This window comes from Marmota monax, unplaced genomic scaffold, assembly GCF_021218885.2.
Source record: "Marmota monax isolate L192 unplaced genomic scaffold, Marmota_monax_Labrador192_F-V1.1 WCK01_AAM20220418_F8-fsc00061, whole genome shotgun sequence".
NCBI classification, from domain to species: domain Eukaryota; kingdom Metazoa; phylum Chordata; class Mammalia; order Rodentia; family Sciuridae; genus Marmota; species Marmota monax.
Window position 1 is genome coordinate 1910085 of NW_026695230.1, and position 20501 is coordinate 1930585.

At 33.0% G+C, this 20501-nt stretch overlaps 1 protein-coding gene across 4 annotated transcripts in view; it reads right to left on the minus strand.

Moving 5' to 3' along the window:
* Luzp2 (leucine zipper protein 2) overlaps positions 1-20501 on the minus strand; it is a 510973-nt gene that overhangs the window by 270799 nt on the left and 219673 nt on the right. For all 4 annotated transcript variants that reach the window (XM_058577025.1, XM_058577022.1, XM_058577023.1 and 1 more), the window contains one exon: positions 19786-19848. In XM_058577025.1, the coding sequence (XP_058433008.1) occupies positions 19786-19848 (63 nt within the window). The remainder of the gene's footprint in view (positions 1-19785; positions 19849-20501) is intronic.

Consider the following 20501-nt stretch of genomic DNA (forward strand, 5'->3'; position numbering starts at 1 on the left):
TCAGTCTCTCACACTCATGTTTCAATGTTGTTAAACTTATGTGTCATTTATGCACTATGTAGCTAGGTCTATGATGGTTGTATCTCTGACATGTGTGGACATTTTTTCTTTATTTTTCTTTTATAACTAGAACATAGCATCTATTTTTTATATATATTCACATTTTATTAGGTAGTATAAGTAATCTAGAGATGACAATTCACATGGAAAGATTACTTATTTTATATGCAAACACTGTACTAGAGGAAATAGGGACTGACCATGTGCAAAGTTTGGTATCCACAGGAAGTCCTGGAGCAAATTTTCATTGAATACTGAGGGATGACTGCTATGATGTGAATGTGGTTTGTCCCCAAGAGTTTATGTGATGGGAGCTCAGTCCCCAGGGGCACAGTGATAAAAGGTGGGGGTTCATTGGAGGGCCTCAGATCACTGGAAGAGTTGCCCTTAGAATAGATTAAGGAAGTTCTTATGGGACTCCTCAGTTATCAAGAGAATAAGTTGTTATGAGAGCAAGTCCAAACCCAGTATCACACTCTGGCTCCATTTTGAGATGTGATTTCTTCTTCCTATATGTGTTGCCACCATTGCCATCTGCCAAGAAGTGATGTGGCCAAGGGAAGCCCTCACCCAAACCTACAATATACTGTTTAGACCTTCAGCCCCTAAAGTGAGGGACTGAACAAACATCTTTTTTAGTTCTATTAGTTCCTATTCATTTCTTTTCTGTGGAAACATTAATACAAGTACATCAACAAATAATTTTGTGTTAGACTCAGGAATCTGCAGTTAGAGGACAGAGAAGAAAGTCTAACATAGGTATCTGTTATAGTGGATGAATTAATGTATTGCTAAATATGTAAGATTGCAGAATTGGCTAGCAGTAGTAAGGGTTCAGTTAAGAGCATTGAACATTAATTTAAATTCATAGTTAATAGATTTTCACCAGCCACAGTCCTTTATTGGGGCAGGCACAAGGAAATGCACATCTTGAGTAGAATTGACATTTAGCTATGCATGTATGACAAAGGAAGGGTGGACAAGAGTTACAATGGAATAGTCAAGGGAACAAAATACTCCCTTATATTCATTATAAGGATGAACAATACAATCTGGATGGGAAAGAGGAAAAGAAAAATTTGAAGGACTGATTGAAGGACAGTGAAAAGGTCATGAGATCAGTGGGTGCTGTATGGTCACCAAGGCCAAATGAGTACACAAAACAAAAACCTCAAATGGGTTTCATTAATTAAAAAATAACAGCATATTGATAGTTGTAAAATAAAAATTGTTTAAAATTACAAGTCAGATGAGAGAAGATTTTAAAATTCTGAGCTACAAAATGAAATAGGGGCCATAGGCTGCTGGGTAAAGTGGCCACAAGCCATTGGAAGTTGAGGGAAGGAAAGGCACAGTGACCAAGAATTGTCTTGTTATGTGCATAAAACCTCACAGGTAGCAGCTCTTCAAAGAAAAAAAAAAGTCATATACTGTGCCAAAGTATCTCTGGAAGAAGTATTAATTTTTACTTTCTTTTCTGTGATGTGAATCCGTTTTCCCTGGCTGACAAGATATCTGGAGAAGGCATTCAAGCCAAATGATTTCCAACTGCAGAATCTGGTCTTTTGGACAGTAACTTTCCATATGGCCTCAACTTAATAATCTTGACAAAGCATCATATATTAGGGTATCAGTTTCTAAGCCCTAACAAATGTATATCTCATACATAATAACACCTGATAATAGGTAGGGAAAAATAAAGAAAATACTATCTTTATCTAAGTCTGAGAGATCAAATTTGAGAACTGTTTCACATGTATGCATGCATACATGGGTATATGTATCAAAACAAATATTTACTTGGGTAAATACTTATGTATGGTGCTATATATTATAGGAATAGATAAATTAGTAAAATGTAGAATCGAGATGGAGATGAAACTAGAGATATGGCATAATACATTTAATTCCTGTTTTCTATCTCTTTACTTATGTTTCTCTTGTGTGCTGTAGTGCTTTAAATGTTTGTGATAGCATAATCAGACTTTCTTTCAGAACTCTCCATTCAGTTTTAATGGTCATATCTTGTTTTTCAGGTTTGTAGATAATGGTAAGAAATGGCCTTTAACAAGGAGAATTAATGAATAAATGCAGGTGTTCCAATTGAATTGTGTCCCAGCCACTAGCTCTTGGAGTGACTGGGGCTTCGCACACAGCAGCATCAGCACTAACACACTGATGACAATGGTTATGTTGATAACCCAGGTATACCAAAATCAAGGACCTAGTTTTATGAACAATAAGGACAATTATTGAATATGAACCCAACTTTTCTGTCTGTTTAAGATACCAAAAAGATAATAAAAAAGACTTTCAGAGAAAATAAAAAGAATTAGATGTTAGATGGAGAATCATGAATATTTTGTCTAAAAGAAAACCACTGAATTAGAACTACCAATTAAGAGCTTTATTCCACAGTCATCCCCATTGCTACTTATTCTTTCATTAGACATAAAAATTGCCTAAATATAGTATGGAATGTTATCCATTTTATTGTTAATTAACAATTCTAATAACCATGTTGATTATAGTTAACATTAATGAGATGGTGACTATGTGCCAGTAACTATTCTAAGTACCTCTATTTCACAATACATACATGAGGTGACATTACAATATGATCGTCTCTATTTTATAGTCAAAACAAGGATGTGATTCAGCAATATTTCTGAATGTATGAAATCAGAATACATTTATTTTAATCATTTTTTGTCAATATCTTGAGTCACAGACTCAAGACTTAACTGATACTTAAATTCAACTGATATTTATATGTTGAGCTTCAGGGTGTAGAAGATTTGAAATATTCAAAGAGGCTTGGTTTTGAGATAAACTAATTGACCAGAATTTTAGAAGGGTGTCTAAAGATAGCTGTTGAAATAATAAGATATTTTTAAAATCATTTCAAGGGATAAAGGAGCACGAGACAGAGCTTGTGTTACTGGACTTAACAAAAACATTCAATTAATCCAAACACTCATTCTTCGATTGCATTGACAACTGTGCCTGAATGGGATAAGAAAGGCTGTCAATCCTGCTGTGTTTCAGGAGAAATTATTATTTTCCAAGTGTGTAATGCCCACTGAAGAAGGCAATGTTACCATCCTTCTAGTTCCTGACAAAAAACTTTCTTAATGAAAATTACTACAAAAATGACTAGAAGATAATGTATTCAAATACTTAATCCATTCCAGGATAGAGATAGTTTTTTGATCTAACCATTAAAGCAAAGGTTGAGAGGGAAAATGTGATTGACTTTTGCAGTTAATAGAAATTGCCAATATGATGACAATTTTAGATATCATCCCCTAAACACACACACACACACACACACACACACACAGCTTCTAGGGAGAAGTAATTGTTTTAAATAAGCAACCATTAACATGAGAGTTACCAGAAATTTGCGGTATCATTAGAAACTGTGTATAAGTTGAAAGAAAAACAGAAAAGACATGTCTAAGCCTCTAAGACTCATGTGTAAAAGGAAAAGGATAAGTCAGATGCTGTCTGAGATTTCTTCTAGTTCTTCTAGTTTATATGTTTCATAAATAGAATAGTAGCCATAATTTTATTGTTTGAATAATTATTTATCTTAACTGAGTTTTTTCTCCTTCATGTTAATCATATTATAATAAAATATTAAGATTGAAATTGACACTATGATCAGCTCATTAAGTTTCTTAATAAAATGTCAAACTCTACTACTGATATGCCATTAAAACTCCTAAGTAAATAATAATGTCTTCACAGGTTGCTTAAACATGCTTAAAGCACTCTGCTAAACATTTCCAAGCAACGTCCTCTCTTCATTTAATAATTCACAGATTGAAAGAATCCAAGTTATGGTACCATTTTCACCCATCATTGATTATAAATTCCCTGCCCATTCATACAGCCATGTCTGAGATTGTTAGTTCCTTCTTTCCTGGCTTTCTCTCCTTTTCAGCACTGAGAATCCAAGAGTATAATCTCTCCTCAGAGCATAGTAGATAAGACAACCACAGTAACAGAAAATACCCAGCAAAGTGGTGAAAGCCACAATAGAGCTGTGTTCCAAATGTGATGTCAACAGATGATAAAGTCAATCTGTTTACACAGGAGGGTCTAAAAGGCAACACAGAGAAGTCTTTGAAGGAGCAATTGGCTTGAATGGTATCTGATAGCAGGAAGAATGTTATGTGTGTTACATGGTAAAACTGAAATCTGGTATGGCTCTATCCTTTGACAAAGGTGTGGGAATTGTACTTGGATCAAGTTTCCAAAAGCTTGCTCCCAGGTAAATGCCTGACTACTTAATAGATATGTATATGTATATGTGTGCATATATTTATGCAAATATATTATGTGCCTACATGCATATACACATACTTAAAAATTCCAAAACTAATATATTAGAAGATAAAGGTGACAGCAAGTTGAGTTGTCGTGCACAGTATGCCTTTTTAGAGCTCACAGTACGTGGTGAAAGAAGCACTCCCTCCTTATTGTCACCAATTCCTGATTGCCCTATTTTAGTAGAGACTCACTCTTCAAATGAATATGAGTCTGACTGTGACTTTAGACAGAGAATCTGGTTAATTACTGCTAGAAAAAGAATTCAGCTTTCTTTTAAAAGAAAACACATAAGCAATTAACCTTTTTTGACAAAATCAATGAACAACATCTAAAGAATGGAAGAAAAATATATTTATGAGAAAAATTTTAATAGAACCAATACCAGTGAGTATGTACTGATGATAATATAGGCTAAAACTCATTTTGTCACTATTGTTTTCTCAAAGAAAAATTTCAAAGGTTCTTAATTATAAAGTAAGGCATTTTAGTAGATATTTTCCATATTATTGATGGTAAAAATGATTAAGAATTCTAAACTTATGAGGTAAGAAAAGAAAAAACGAAGTAGAAAAAAAAGATGAATTTAATGCCCATTTATGGGGCTTAACTTTCTTAAAAAGTTTGCTCCGGCATTATTGAAAGAAAAAAAGTTTCTTGTTTTTTTGTATAAATGCTGTTTTTATGCTGTGTTTGTTCACGTAACATCAGTGTGAAGTAACTGGTCAACAGATTAAAGATACATGGCTCTGGATGTGTTTAATGATGCTGCACAGGAAAGGCCTAAGAAATGCCTAACTGGCACTATTTTCAATAAAAATTTCACTCTCCAATAGGAGGTTTATTCCTACAAAAACTGTTGTTATAATAAAAAAGAAATGAGATAGACCTAGAGATATCAAAGGTTAAAGGTTTACTCGATTACTGATTAAGAACTTATTATATATCACATACAATCCCACAAAGTAGAGATGATTTGAAAACAAGTAGTATTTCACCCTCCTGTATAATAGACCCACACATTGCAATAAAATATCTTTTGAGAAAAGAGAATTTTAGTGCAATGCCAGTACACATATGTAGGGGACATTAATCTAGCTATGACAAGCTGTATATAGGCTCTATAGGGTTGGGTCAAAGTTTTCCACAAAAGGCAATAAATGTAAATTCAGATATGGAAAGAGTACATTGCCTTGTTTATGAAAAGATAATAATAGAAAGCCTCTCAAATAAGTCATGGAGCATATCCTGTAAGAAAAGATCTAGTTTGAATATAAAAAGTCTTTGAAGTCTAACCCAAACTTACTAAATCATACTGAATAGTTTAACAGCAGTTACTCAATGTGTTAGTCTGCTTTTCAGAAATATGTTCAAAATACCTGAAAAGAACATTTTAAGGAGGAAAGTTTATTTTGGGCTCACAATTTCAGAGTCTCAGTCTATTATCAGACAACCCCATCACTCTGGTCCCATGGTGATACATAACATCATGACTCAAGGGCATGGTGGAGGACATTTGCTCAGCTTATGGCAGTCAAGAAGCATATATATATATATATATATATATATATATATATATATATATATATATGAATGAGAGAGAGAGAGAGAGAAAGACAGAGAGAGAGGTACCAGGGACAAGATATATAATCCCACAATGGCATGTCTCCAGTGATCTACTTTCTCCAGCCATGTTCTGCTTGCCTTCAGTTGCCACCCAAGGGTACACTGAAATTATCAATCCATCAAATGAATGGATCCACTGGTGAGGTTAGAGATCTAATCATTGCCTGAACCCCACTCTGAACTTTTCTGTATTGGGGATCATGCTTTCAAACATGAGCTTCTGAGGGAATATTTCTAGATCAAATCATAACAGCGAGAAAAGTTAACTTTATAGAGCAACCACAACTTTCTATGATTTATATAGACATATAATTAGAGATTTGCTCATATTCTTTGGCTGGAATACGGTTGTGAGCACTAATTATGTGCAGAAGATATCAGGAGGATAGAAAATATGGTCCCTACTTAAGTAGGTAAAAATTTCCAGCTAAAACTTGTGCAATATTACCAAAGGAGAGACTGGGAGAATACTAGTGGATATGTGGCTGATTCTAACAACCATCTTATTTTAAATTGAACTGGGAACCAAAGGAGAGAGAAAGAATCTGACATGGTAAATGGTACAAACAAATAGAGTACAAAACATAATATTTGTATTCTTAAGTCTAGAAAATCTATAAAATTTAGGAACCTCTGAGATTATCCACAAACACTAGCTTGACATAGACTACATTAAAATAAAATTCATTTCACACAAAGTATTTTCAGTAACTAAAATTTACTATGTAAGAAAAGATTATTTCCCCTTCTTTTCTTTTACATGGTAAAATATTTCAAAATGTATAGTAACGTATCACTTAGTTATAAAATTTTGTTTTCAAATATGAAAAATATTAGAAAAATAACAATTTATAATTTAGATTTTCAATGCTTTTATCTTTTAAAAAGTAGATTTTTTATTACAGCTATAATGTACATTTATCAATTAAGTTTTAATTATAAGAAAAGTTATAAATTTGCATTACACTTATCTGTAAGTGTAACATTATTAAAAGACCAGAGTAGTATTTCTCTGCTCTGTTTACACCAGAATAATCTTATTTATAAAAGAGTGCATGTTAGTATGAGAGGAGTAACATCCAACAGAACAGTAAATGCTTAATAAAGAATCCAGAGAAAGGTTTTATTTTAGTTATGGCACAAATAGACAGCTTAGACAATGGACACCTGCATGTGACATTTAGAAAATTTTAAAAAGGCAGTAATTATTATTTCCAAGTCTACAGTAATGGGGTTGAGAGAACCCCACACACAGTGAGGAAAGCACCAGAGAAGCAGTGAGAAAGTTGAATGCCTAGTTCCTTCACCCTCTCCTTCAGCTGTGGGATTAAGAAACTTGGAGGGTATCTAGGATTTAGTTTTCTTTATCTCTTTCTTCCATTTTGAAATGTGGTTGGCCTGACTTACCAGATTGTGTAGAAACTAAGTGAAGTTATGTATTCAAAAAGCTTACCACTAAGAAGAGCAATTAGAAAGATAACATGTTAGCTCCAAAATTGAAAATGGTGGCTGGGATTTATTTTTTTTAATTACACTTAATAATTGTACAAATTTAAGGGGTACAGTGTGATAATGTGATATATGCATGCAATGAATAGTGATTGAATGAGGGTGTTTAGTATTTTCATCTCCTTAAATATTTATCATTGGCTGGGTGTGGTGATGCATTTCTGTAATCCCAGCAGCTAAGGCAGGGGATCAAAAGTTCAAAGCCAGCCTCACCAATTTATTGAGACTCTAAACAAGTCAGCAAGACTCTGTCTCCGAATAAAATTCAAAAAGTGCTGGGAATGTGGTTCAGTGATTAATTGTCCCTGGGTTAAATCCCTGGTATGAAAACAAAACAAAATGAAACAAACAGTAAAATTTATAATTTATTTGTGTTCAGATTATTATCCTTCTTGTAATTCTTCATGAAATTTATAACAATTTATTGTAGGTTGAAGGCACACGATTGGGCTATAGATTTAGCAGTAGATTTAACTGTGTTTATATTTAATTGTGTTTTGGTACTTTTTATCCTGCTTCTTTCTATACTCCTTTATTCCTACCCTTCCCAACCTCTAGCAATTACTATTCTACTCTTCTATGAGATCATGGTATTCGCCTTTCTGTTCTTGGCTCATGTCGTTTAATGTAATGTCCTGCATGCATATCTATATTGCTGCAAATGACAAGATTTTGTTCTTTTAAAGACTAAATCATATTTCATTGTGCATATACCTCTTTTTCTTTATCTATTCATCTATTGCTGAAAGGTCAGTTGATTCCATATCTTGGCTATTGTGAATAGTGCTTCAAAATCCTGGGAGTGCAGGTATCTCACTGATTGCTGATTTCATTTCCTCAGGATATATACCTAGGAGTGGGAAAACTGGGTCATCTGATAGTTCTATTTTAGAATTTTGAAGAACATCCTGTTCTCCCCAATGGCTGAACTCACTTACATTCCCACCAATTTGTATGAGTTTCTCTTACTCTGCTTCCTCACTAATATCTTTTTTTTTTTTTTTTTTTTTTATTGTAACCATTTTTACCTGGGGTGATATTTCTCATTGTGGTTTTGATTTGCATTTATCTGATGAGTAAGTGATATTGAACCTTTTTGTTTGTATACTTTCTGGCCATATGAATTATGGGACATTTGATCTAAATACTGCAGAATGCATATTCCTCTCATCAGAACATAGAACAGTCTCCAGGAGTGTCCCATATGTTAGTACAAAGCAAGTGCTCACAAATTTAAAATCATCAAATAATATTATGCATCTTTTCTGACCAAAATGAAATTAAACTAATAATCAACAAGAGAGACTTTAGAAATTCATATAGATCATGGAAATTAAACAACATACTCATGAAGAACCAATGAAAAATTTTCATTTTCTTTTGATAAGCTATTTTTTAATTTTAGAAATGGATAAATCTAGCAGCAAAATAATTAAAACATACTTACTGAATACTATGTGATAGGCATTAAATACCTTGACAGTGATAGCTGTTTATTCAAATTGATCCTCATTTTCCTTGACTAATAAAAGTATGTGAGGCCCAAGATATACCATGGTATATCCTCTCCAAAATTGCACATAGATTGTACTTCTGGTGCAACACACACTGCTTTTGAAAATTTCCCTTCCCAGATGTTTGGAGTCACTGAGTCAACAGATTGCCAGTGATCTGTGTGACTCTTTGCCAGTAAATAGGATAATTTCACCTAGATCTAAGAAAGGCAGATGGCCAACTATCTAGTCACTCCCACTGAATCATAGACTCCAAACAGCTTTTAGGAATTCACACATTAAGGAAGCTCTGGAAATGATTGTTATCAGCCAGTCAGCACCTGCCTATCAAGCAGAATTTGACAGCCACTTTTTAGAGCCTGACTATTCAAAGTGTGTATCCAAAAACTGCTTTGAGATCACTTGGGCACTTGATAGAAATGAAGAATGTTAGGACCCACACTTAAACAGAATCCTCAATTTTATAAGATCCCCAGGTGCTTCTCATACATAGTAAATTTCAGAATCACAGAGAAAGAAATCTAATTTTAAAAAATTTATTCTGTAAGGAAGAGGTTAGAAGTCTATGTGAAATGCTAAGTTTAAATCATGTGTAGGATATGATTTCAGAGGCAGGAATGTTCTTAATGTAAAAAAAAGGGACCTTTCTATGAAATAGCTCATTTGCAATTTTTAATACCAGTTTTATGTATCTGATATTCACCACAGTGTGTAAAAAGGTCTACGTTTATGAAAAATGTGAAATGGTACAGAAATTCAAGTTCCTCCTACCTGTGGCTATAAAACCTCCTGGAACACAGGTCTCAACTATTGAAGGAGAAGATCGCCTCGTCTAGTGTTGCCTTCTGCAACTTTCAGTCATAGGTTGAAAAAGATAAAATATAATTTTAACCTTCAACCTATTTCAACAATGATAAAATATTGCAGAGCTTAAAATACCTCTACATTTCTTTGAGTTTGAAGGGCATATATGATAACATTATCAAATATCTTATAATCAACCTTTTTAAGTATGTCAAAGTGAATGGAATATTGACAATTTTGAAGGAGGAAAGCTGGAGGCAGAAGGACACAAGATGGTGTATCTCAGCTGCTCATGGAAATTATATTTAAAATAAGGAAAAGAGTTTTTCAAACTAGGTTTAATGCAAACATGTAAAGACTGAGCATATTTTCATAATTCATATTATGAATTTAGTTAAAAGGAGACAATATTAACTCTTATGTCAGGCAGTCTTGGTTCAAACCCTAACTGAATGACTGATGCATAACTTTTAATTCTCTTTCAATTGTTTTGTGTTAAAACTGTGGATGATGATGCAACAAGGAAATCTTTGCTGAGTCTAGATCAAATGTTGGTTGGTACATTTACTAGTATTTACTATAAATTAACTGAAAAGTAGGTAGGCATGGTGGCCCATACCAATAGTCCCAGCATTTTAGTCCCATGGACATAATGTGTATTATGTGTTTGTTGGTCTTTGGTCTGTCCCTGAAAAGAGAGAATTTGAAAAGATGGAATAAGACTGTCTAGAAATGAGAAAGAGATATATTCCTGTGTTACATTGTATTATTATTTAATACATGAGGTTCTTGGTTGTTTAACTGTTTATTATTACTAAAAAAGATAATGTATTTGGATATAGTACAGCTTATTGATGAATAATATGGGGCTGGGGATGCTGCTACTAAGGTGGTAGAGAGCTTGCCCAGCACATGTGAGGCACTGGGTTTGATCCTCAGCAGCACATAAAAATAACTAAATAAAATAAAGGTATTATATCCATCTAAAACTAAAAATATTTTTTTAAAATAATAAATATGCTGACAATTATTTCCATGTGTTGAGAGATTAAATGTGCTAAGGGTCTTTCATGCATTATTTTGATGCAAATTAAATTGAAAACACTTTGAAGTGCATAAGAAAATAAAATAATGTTTGCAAAAGACATAAGAATAAGGAGTAATTCTTTCCCCTTCCTTTGAAGCATGGTAAATATAACTAGACATTCCTCTATCAGGAAAGAGAATAAGTGACCTGGATGCAGGTAGAGGGACAAGAAGTACCGTTTGATCTGTTATTTCTAATATTTTATACAAGCTAAATATCCGGACAATAGGAAGGTACTCAGTACTCAGTGAAACTGATTCACAGCAAGTCTAAATAAAACAAAATCTTATGTAGACAAACATAAATAACCCCAAGACCGTGATCCTGACTTAATCGGAAATGATGAGTAAAAATTCCATGCCATCGCAAAGGGGAAAGTTCTTAGAAACAGTTGTCTGATAGAAGGCACCTTTCAGGTTTAACTTTCTGTATATTATACTTCAGCTGTATCGATCAGATTGGCTGCCCCAGCATCTGCTTATAACTAATACAGCCTTCATGAGGGTACTGCAAACATGTTCATTAAAAGTAAGCTGACCTGAAGTTGTACTCGGAAACAACACATCTCCAAAAGCAACCATTTCTTCCAGTCAATAAAGAACAACTCTTCACCTACAAGGGAACTTTTCATATATCAACTTTTAAAAAAAAAATGTTTGCTTTCTTGGTTTTGAATGAATAGCTATTAATTTCAATTCTTTCATTCCTTTCACAGGCACCATTTGATGAAAACCTTCAGTGGCCAGTCCATGCGCCTAGGTTGTTGTCCTAATCTGTTCCTTTTTGCATCCATGTTTTTGTTGTTGCATTATAGCTATACACAATGGGGGGATTAGTTATTGTATTTTCATATATGCACACAATATAACAACACGATTTGGCCGACATCATTCTTCAGCATTTCCTCATTACCTACCCTCCCTTTCCCCCTGTCCCTTTACTCTACTGATCTCTCTTCAATTTTCATGAGTTCACACCACGACCTTTCTTTTCTGTTTTCCTGTCTAGTTCCACATACAAGAAAAATCATATGACCCTTGAACTTCTGAGTTTGGCTTATTTTGCTTAACATAATGTTCTCAACTTCCATTTATTTTCCTGCAAATGACATAATTCTATTCTTCCGTATGACTAATCAAACTCCATTTTGTATATATACTACATTATCCATTCATGCATTGATAGACACCCCAACTGATTCTATAGTTTGGCTATCATGAATTGTGCTACTATAACATAATGACTTTAATTCTTAGGGTAAATATGAAGGAGGGGTATAACTGGGTCATATTGTAGTTCTATTTCTTTTTTCTTTCTTTCTTTGTTTCTTTTTTTTTGTGTGTGTGTGTGGTGCTGGGGATTGAACCTAGTGCTTTTTGCATGCAAGGCAAGCACTCTACCAACTGAGCTATATTCCCAGCCCTATTCCTAATGTTTTGAAGAAATTATACATTCATTTCCATAGTGGTTGCAATCCCATCAATAATGTAAAAGAGTATCCACCTTCATTCAAGTCCTTATTATTGTTTGTATTCTTGATGGCTGCCATTCTAACCAGAGTGAGAAAAAAATCTTTACTAGTTACTCTTCTGACAGGAGATTAATAAACAGAATACATAGAGAACTAAAATCCTTAAGACAGACACACACCAAAAAAAAAAAAATCTAATAAATCAATTAACAAATGGGCAAATGAATAAAACATTCAGTTCTTAGAAGAAGAAATACAAATGGCCAAAAATATGAACAAATGTTCAACATTGTTAGAAATTGGGTAAATGCAAATTGCCTGCTAATTTTCAAAATTTTACTCAAAAAATGCTTGTTTTTATCTGTTGTGTATTATACTTACTTTGTGTAATTTTAGTAGTGCTTGACATCTACGTGGTAAATATGTCACATATTACATAATATTTCTCATTAAATTTCTGTCAGACAGAATTTTGTATAACTGAAATTTCATAATACTTCCATCTTTCTAGACTCTAGTTCAATATTGGGACAATGCAAGGAAGTAAGTAATATATTCATTATAGTAATAAATATATGAATAAATATTTATATGCATATAAATAAATAAATAAAAACATGCATATAAGTAAATTGGAATACTTTCATGGGCATACTTACACCAAATAAATTATTGCCTCTTTTCTTGTTTAAAAAATGATTGAGTTGTGTTTGGGGAATACACAAAAATTGTATGTATACATAGAATCTCAGAATGTGAATTCATTTGGAAATGGGGTATTTTCAATTTTAATTAAGTTTTCAAGGTTCATTTGTATTGGCATAGGTCCTAAAATTAATAACTGGTATATTTATAAGAGGAAATAATACACAGATCCGCAGAAAATACACTGTGAAGGTGGAAACAGAGATAGAGGGTGACACAACTGCCAGTCAAAGAGTTTCAGAGATTTCCAGGAGGCATCCAAAGCTAGGAAGAAGCAAGGAAAGATTATTCTGTAGAGCCTTCAGAGGGAGGATGTACCTGAGTGTCTGCCGGTTTTGAACACATCTGTATACCCGTGAGAGGGCAAACTTCTTTCATTTTAAGTTATCCAGTTCATACAGTGTACAGAAGTTTAAGACCTAATACAAATGAGTTACAATAAATTTTAAACATTGGATACAAAAAAAATCTGAATAATCTGTTGCTCAAAATGTTTCCTAAATCTTCCCTCAAAAACAGCCACATCACCAGGATAAAGTGAAAATGTTGTGAAAAAATAATTTAAAGACATTTGAGCATGTCCTGGGCTATGTGTATTTGACTTAAGCTGTTAGAACCATTCATCTGCAGGCAGGCATGAGAATTCATTTTCAGAATGATGACCCTGAAGCACTCTATCACATTATGAAATATCTCAGCATCTTCACTTCAGAGTGTTTGCTGAGGCAAGAAGATGGGATAATTTATTTTAGAGAGATTTAGAGCCAAGAGAGTTGAGCCAAAATGGGTGTTCTTAAAATCTACTCAAGTTTTCTTTACATCAGTGGTATTTATACTTTATTAGTTTTAACTTCAGTCCTGGTCTCCCTAGGAGAATATCCACCTTCTTCCCAGAAAAAAAATATATACAAGCACATATACCTTTTTTTTTTCCTGTTATGTTAGCATGGTCAGAGATTGCCTGATATCAGTCTTTATATTTTGTAGGGTCTCAGAACAATTCCATTGGAGAGAATAGCCAATCAACAAATTGGATTTTAATTCCAAATTAGGAGGTTGTGTCTTATATTTCTTTAATTCATTAGTATTAAAAGAAGATTTGATACATTCCTTATTTTTAATGCATATATATAAATCCCTGGCTGTTTATTATCTTGTGAAAAAATGTGAATTATCATATTTTATGGTAGATTTCTAATTTCAAGGTGTCTGCATCCAGTTGCGAAAAAAGTAAGACAAAAGAAGATTAAAATCACAAAATAAATTTGACGAGTTGCCATCTATACACCTGAGATGTTGTCACACACACACACACACACACACATTCACACACTTGAGTGCTTAGGCAGTTGTCTCAGAACATACTTCTTAATCACTCAATGCCCTTCAATGGTGGCCTGCTGGATGCTAACGCCACACACTATAACACTTTGTTTAGAATTTCTGTTTATAGATGTTATCAATCTTTGGATCATTGTTTCTACAATGTGAATGTTTTCTGTAGTGTCAATTCCTTGTTTTCAATGAAAAATTAAAGCAGAGAAATAAAAAGTGAATAAGCAAGCTCCCTCCACTTCCAGAAGTCATTGTAGTGTTAGGGCAGAAATGAATTAAACTCTGCTAATCAGACATAATCCTTAAAATACATACCTCTAAAAATATGTTATATTTGAAACCAGGGTAACTTTGGTCCACACTGTCTTAGTGAATGACATTAAGGCTATATGGTTCTCAAGGCTGCTGTTGTGGGTTACCATGCAGACAGGCCACTTCTGGATCTGGCACAGGAGACCCATTCTTTAGTCTTGTCAGAAGTATGTTTGAGGAGCTTTTCCTAAAGGTCAGCATAAAAGCTATAACTGCACTACCTCTAATAATTTTGTGGAATAGCTATATGGCCAAGTAATTTTCTTTCTTAACCATGTACTTTGCCACAACCATGAATTTTACTAACTGCTGTACTACCCCTCACAAACCCATTCCTTATTCTTCTATGCCTGAACGTGAGTAAGAGTGGTTTGGAACTATTTGAAAGCCCAGAGATACTTATGGGAAGGTGCTCTTCCTAGGTATTTAGAGAAATGTCAAACAAATTTAAAAGAAGATTAAATGAATTAATAAAAAGAGCTGTAGGTGACAGATTGTAAACTCAAATTTGGGTTAAACTTTATGGTCCCTATGTTACTGTAAGTAGAGAAAAATGGAACCATGAAATAGAGAGAAAGGCTGACTAAGAAAGTAGCTTTTAGGAGTTCCTAATTTCCATCACTGAGAAGACTGAAGCACATTCATTTTTCCTGGCCTTGTTTTCAGAGTGATTCCTTATTTCATCATTATCTGGAAGTATCTTGAATGCATCCCAAAGGGAAAACAAAGTCAAAATCCAGAAAAAACAAATAAACAAAAACTACCACCATAGGAAAGAATGGAGGAAGATATATCTCCTGTCTTGTCTTCCCTCTTTTCCATTCCCTCTCCTTCCCCCTGCCTTTCTCTTTTCTCAACCTCCCCTTTTCCCTCACACATTGCTATGCACTCCCATAAAATGTCCCGAACTTTGTTAAACTCAATTCTTTCATGAAGGGATTTCAACTTATCAAGGATGTTTGTCACAATGCCTGATGTGCCTTGTAGTCTAGCCTGCTTGTTCCTGGAGCCTTTCTTTTATCTAAAACCATTATAAACAAACTAATTTGACCCCAGCAGAAAATTGGATGAAACGCAAGAAAATTAGAAGTGATAATAGAGAAAGAGGGAGTTGAAAGTAAAAATTCAAAATGAAATCTCAGCTTTGCACGGCATGAGCTAGACTATGTCAGATGATTCAGTGAACAGATATATGGAAGTCAGGGAAGGAAGACTGAATTTTTTCTTTGTTTTTTATTTTATTTTTTATGGGAAGAAATGTTCCTTTAAATTTTGTCCTATGATATCCAAATAAAAAATGGGAAGTAAACATGTAAAAATGTGTTAAAATGAATTAAAAGAGAGATCAGGCTTTAAAGGCTACCTGAGCAGACAAGACCAGTTAAGATTCATTAGTGGCCTTAACCTTGCTTGATTTGCAAACATGAACAAAACTTTATTGGAACCACTTCTTATAAAAACTCATATTAAATCAAAGAGAATTCAAGCTTAACCAATCAGGAAAAAAACTAACCAATAACTATAAAACTAGAGATTTTCTAAGGGAATAGCTACATAAGGCAACTGTATAACTGTAATCAATCTAATATTTTCTTAGCTTTACTTCTGTTTGTCCTATAAAATCCTCTCTCTAGAGCTTCCTTGGTGGAGCTCCAAGTCACTTCTGGTTTGGAGTTGCACACTTCACGAATTACTGGCTGCTCAAATTTACTCTTTAAAATATTTATTGTGCCTCAGTTTACATTTTAACAGCTGGGTAGCATTGGAAAGATAATAACAACAGGCATAGATTAAGAAGTAATGGAAAACATTTTTTTTTTTTTTGCTTCATGGGAAAGCTTGCATTCTGCAAATTGCACACAGAAAGTGCAGAGTTTGAGGGGAAAAAATAGGATTGGTAAAAACCACTTACTGTATAACTCTGTAAATATAGTATTACCAAAAACAACAACAGAACAAATAAACATACAAGCAAAATCTCATCTTAAACTCAGGATTTAGTGTCCTAAGATGTAGATTCTGGAGGGAATTGGCTTCTTATAGAGCGCATTAGCATAAATATTAAAATCTGAGATGGATTTTTCATTCATCCCTTGTTTTCATGCAGATGAAAAGTTTTAATAGATTCTTCTCTCTTCACAGTTTAGCCAGATATCTTGATGCAGTGTAAAGCATAGGAATTTTGAAGGCACTAAATCCCACTATAAGTACAGGCTTTTCTATAAATTTTATATTTTTCTTGATTCCTTTATTGATTAAAAAAAAACATTGTCAAAAGTTTGACAAGGCTATGACCCTACTGCTTCAAATCTTAACATACTGAGGGGAAATATGAGTTTTAAAACTTACATAATTCTGTCCTTTATTAATTGCTAATTTGCAAAAATTAGGAACAAAAATTGAGAAAGAGTAGATTGGACTTGAATGTTCCATAAAGAAGAATTTGAACAAGAGGAGAGGCCCAGGAACTGAGACTTGAAGACACCTAGTTCTCAGTAGAGCTTTCATAAGTAACAGCATTCCATTCAGAGGCTAAAAGTCATGCTCTTGGGAAAAAAGATGAACACAGAGGTACATGCTCACAATGCTCTGATTAAGTACTCAGAGCTCACCCAGCTTCCAGTACCATTCTCCCTTCCCGCTGTAAAGAAGAAAAAACCCACTAATTATTTTCCTCTTTCATCTTGATTTTGCTGTCTGTATTCTTCCCAGTTACAATTATAATTTCTGGCTCCACAAATCTCTGGGGCACAGACTTCCGTGTAGTCTGTTCCAGATAAGTATGCCTGGATGGGGACACTGGGAAGTTTTCTTACATATGAAGTCCTTACATTAAAAAATTATAGTCTGAATAAACTTTTCCTCTCCAAGGAATAACTTAAATATTAAATCTAAACTACTGGGAGCTAATGTAAAAGTGCATTTTATGCCTTCACATATGGAAAACATGCTAATTTCTTTAATAATGTTTCAAAAGTATCATATTGAGAATTTCACCAATACTTTAATTCAAATGTTATCACTTACAGACTTCAATTCTGTTCTAGATATCTATTTATACCTCTATTGTCTCAATTGCTTGTTATTGTTTTGTTTAATAAGTTTATTTGTTTCATTTGTTACTCCTGGATATATTCATATCCATATAATTTCAGTGTAGAGAGTATGGGTCAATTAATTTATTTAATAAATTTGCTTCATTCTCACCACACCGACAACTTGCCCAAATAATAAACACAAACATTCAAGTAATCATTCAAGTTAAGAAAGCAAATTTTAAACATTAAATTGATATGTGTCCAGAATTAGGTTCTATTAAGAAGTTTAAAGATTGTTTGGAGGTTATCAGTTTATATCCCATAGATTTTCAATATTATGAAAGTAAACATGAGTAAATTTAATTATACAACTTATATTAAGCAGATCTTACCTCTGTGAAGATATAGTTCTTTCAGAATTCTTTAAGTCTACACAGGTATTAAATTAGAATTTCTCTATAAAGTGATCCCGTAAAACATTTTATCAGTCTTTATATTTACATACTAGGAATAAATTAGACTTCTACTTTTCAAAATTATTTTTCCTAAATTGAATATTAGAGTTTTTTTTAAAAAATCTTAGATTAAAAGTTAACTCATATTACTTACAAAATACAAATGAACCCATAATCCACTTCTCTAGTAGCTGGGTTCATATTGCTGTGTGTGTATGTGTGTGTGCATGTGTGTGCAGCTGCAAACACACTTCTTATCATATTTTAGTGCTTATTTTAACATTGTTTTAAACATTTACCTTGCTTTAAATTATCTGTCGGCCCTTACCCTCTTCCACCTCCTCCTTCTTCTTCTTCTTTCCCCTCCTCCTTCTCCTCTTTCACTTTTTTTTTGAGTTGAGTAATTTAATCTTTCACTGAGCTTTAACTGTACCCTAGTAAACAGGTATTTATCCAGAATATTTGATATTCTAATAACTCTGATCTGCTGAAAGTTATCACCTTAGTCAAAAAATCTAGAAAATACAGTGTACATCCTAGTACACTTTCTTGAGAAGACTCAGCAAAAAAGAAATCATTAGGAACAAAATTAAAATGCAGTAGAATCATTAAAACAAAGTTGAACTGTTATTGCTTTCTAATCTTCTGTACAACTTTTCCAGATTTTAGTCTTTCAAAGTCATAATCCAGGTATAAATGTAGAATATTGGTACCAAATATCAAAGATTATTTTTGAGTTTGAATACCAAGAGGGAAGCCATTTGCAGATAATATAGTTCATTTGCTGTTTAAAATATCTAGAAATAAAGTAAAAGTAATGGAAAAGAATAACAAGAGGGAGGGAATAAAGAATGAATAATAATGAAGACAGAAAAGAAGAAAGGAAGAACAATGTGTGCTTAAAAAATATTGATTTGGGATTCAAAATAGGCCATAGTTAGTAGAATTAATCAAGGAAGATTTTTTACTATTTAGTAATTGATGATCAGAATTGCATAATTGCACTTAAATGGAAATAAAAAGGTGATCAAATCAGAAAAACAGTAATTATATAACAAAAGACAAGAAAAACATGGTAACAGGGACTCAAATGTTAAAATCTATCATGCAAGTGGTTATAGCTCATTTATGTCAAAAATTATAGCTGGTTTATGAATTTGAGTTTTTCAGGAATGCACTTTACATTCCAGATTATTTTTTGCAAACAAATTCCTCCTTGCTTTTTTTTCAGTGCTTATGATATCATTTAAGAGACAATTAAATTCATGAAATAAAAATCAGTTTTAATATCAGCCTAACAAAATATAATTAGCAAAATGAGCTGGGAAATTTAGACTAATACTACTATCAAATGTATACAATCATGGAAATTATTCACTATTCGAAATTTCTAGCCTCAAGTTTTCTCACCTTTATTCATCAGTCAAAGGTCAAGTCAGCATGTGATCAAACCTCCAAACTTGTAGCAAATTTCTGTGTATATTTGTATGTACTCTGTGATTTATACAAAATGTTCCTGAAATATAAATCTTACCTCATTCTGGAGGTCTCGGATCATTTTGGTCTTTCTTTCCACTTCAGTCTTTAAAAAGTTAATCTGAAAATGAATACAATATTATGTAGATCCATCCTAACTTTATTTTCATGGTTTTTATATTTTTTATTATTTTCAGGTACAATAAAATGAATGTCCCTTTGTTATCAAATATTGAAAAAGAATAATTAATTAAAAATTTTCTTAATCAAAAGCTTCATTATTCAATTCATACATATATTTAAGGATTATATGAAAATATTCTTTCTCAGGTAACAATAAATTCATTTTTTTAAAGTTGAGAAACCATGCATATTACAACTATAATTCATTTATTTTGCTAAACAATATGTTTAGAAAATTGAAGAGGGAAGGGATGGGAATAAGAAAGAGAGTAGAATGAATTGGTTCATAAATGAATACACAACCAGTGAAATTCCACATCATGTACAACAAGAAGAAAGGGATCCTAATTAGAATACGTTATACTCCATATATTTATAATATGTCAAAATGCATTCTACTGCCATCTATTTCTAAAAAGAACAAATAAAAACAAAAATATTACAAAAAATGGTTCTTAGAAAATACATTCTTATGTCAAGTCTAGTAACCTAGGAATTTCCCTTCATAAACATTCTAGTGTTAAATTAGTCCTGTGCCCAGGTTTGAGAGCAAATGTATAGTGATCTACCTTTTATAAAGGTATGAAATGT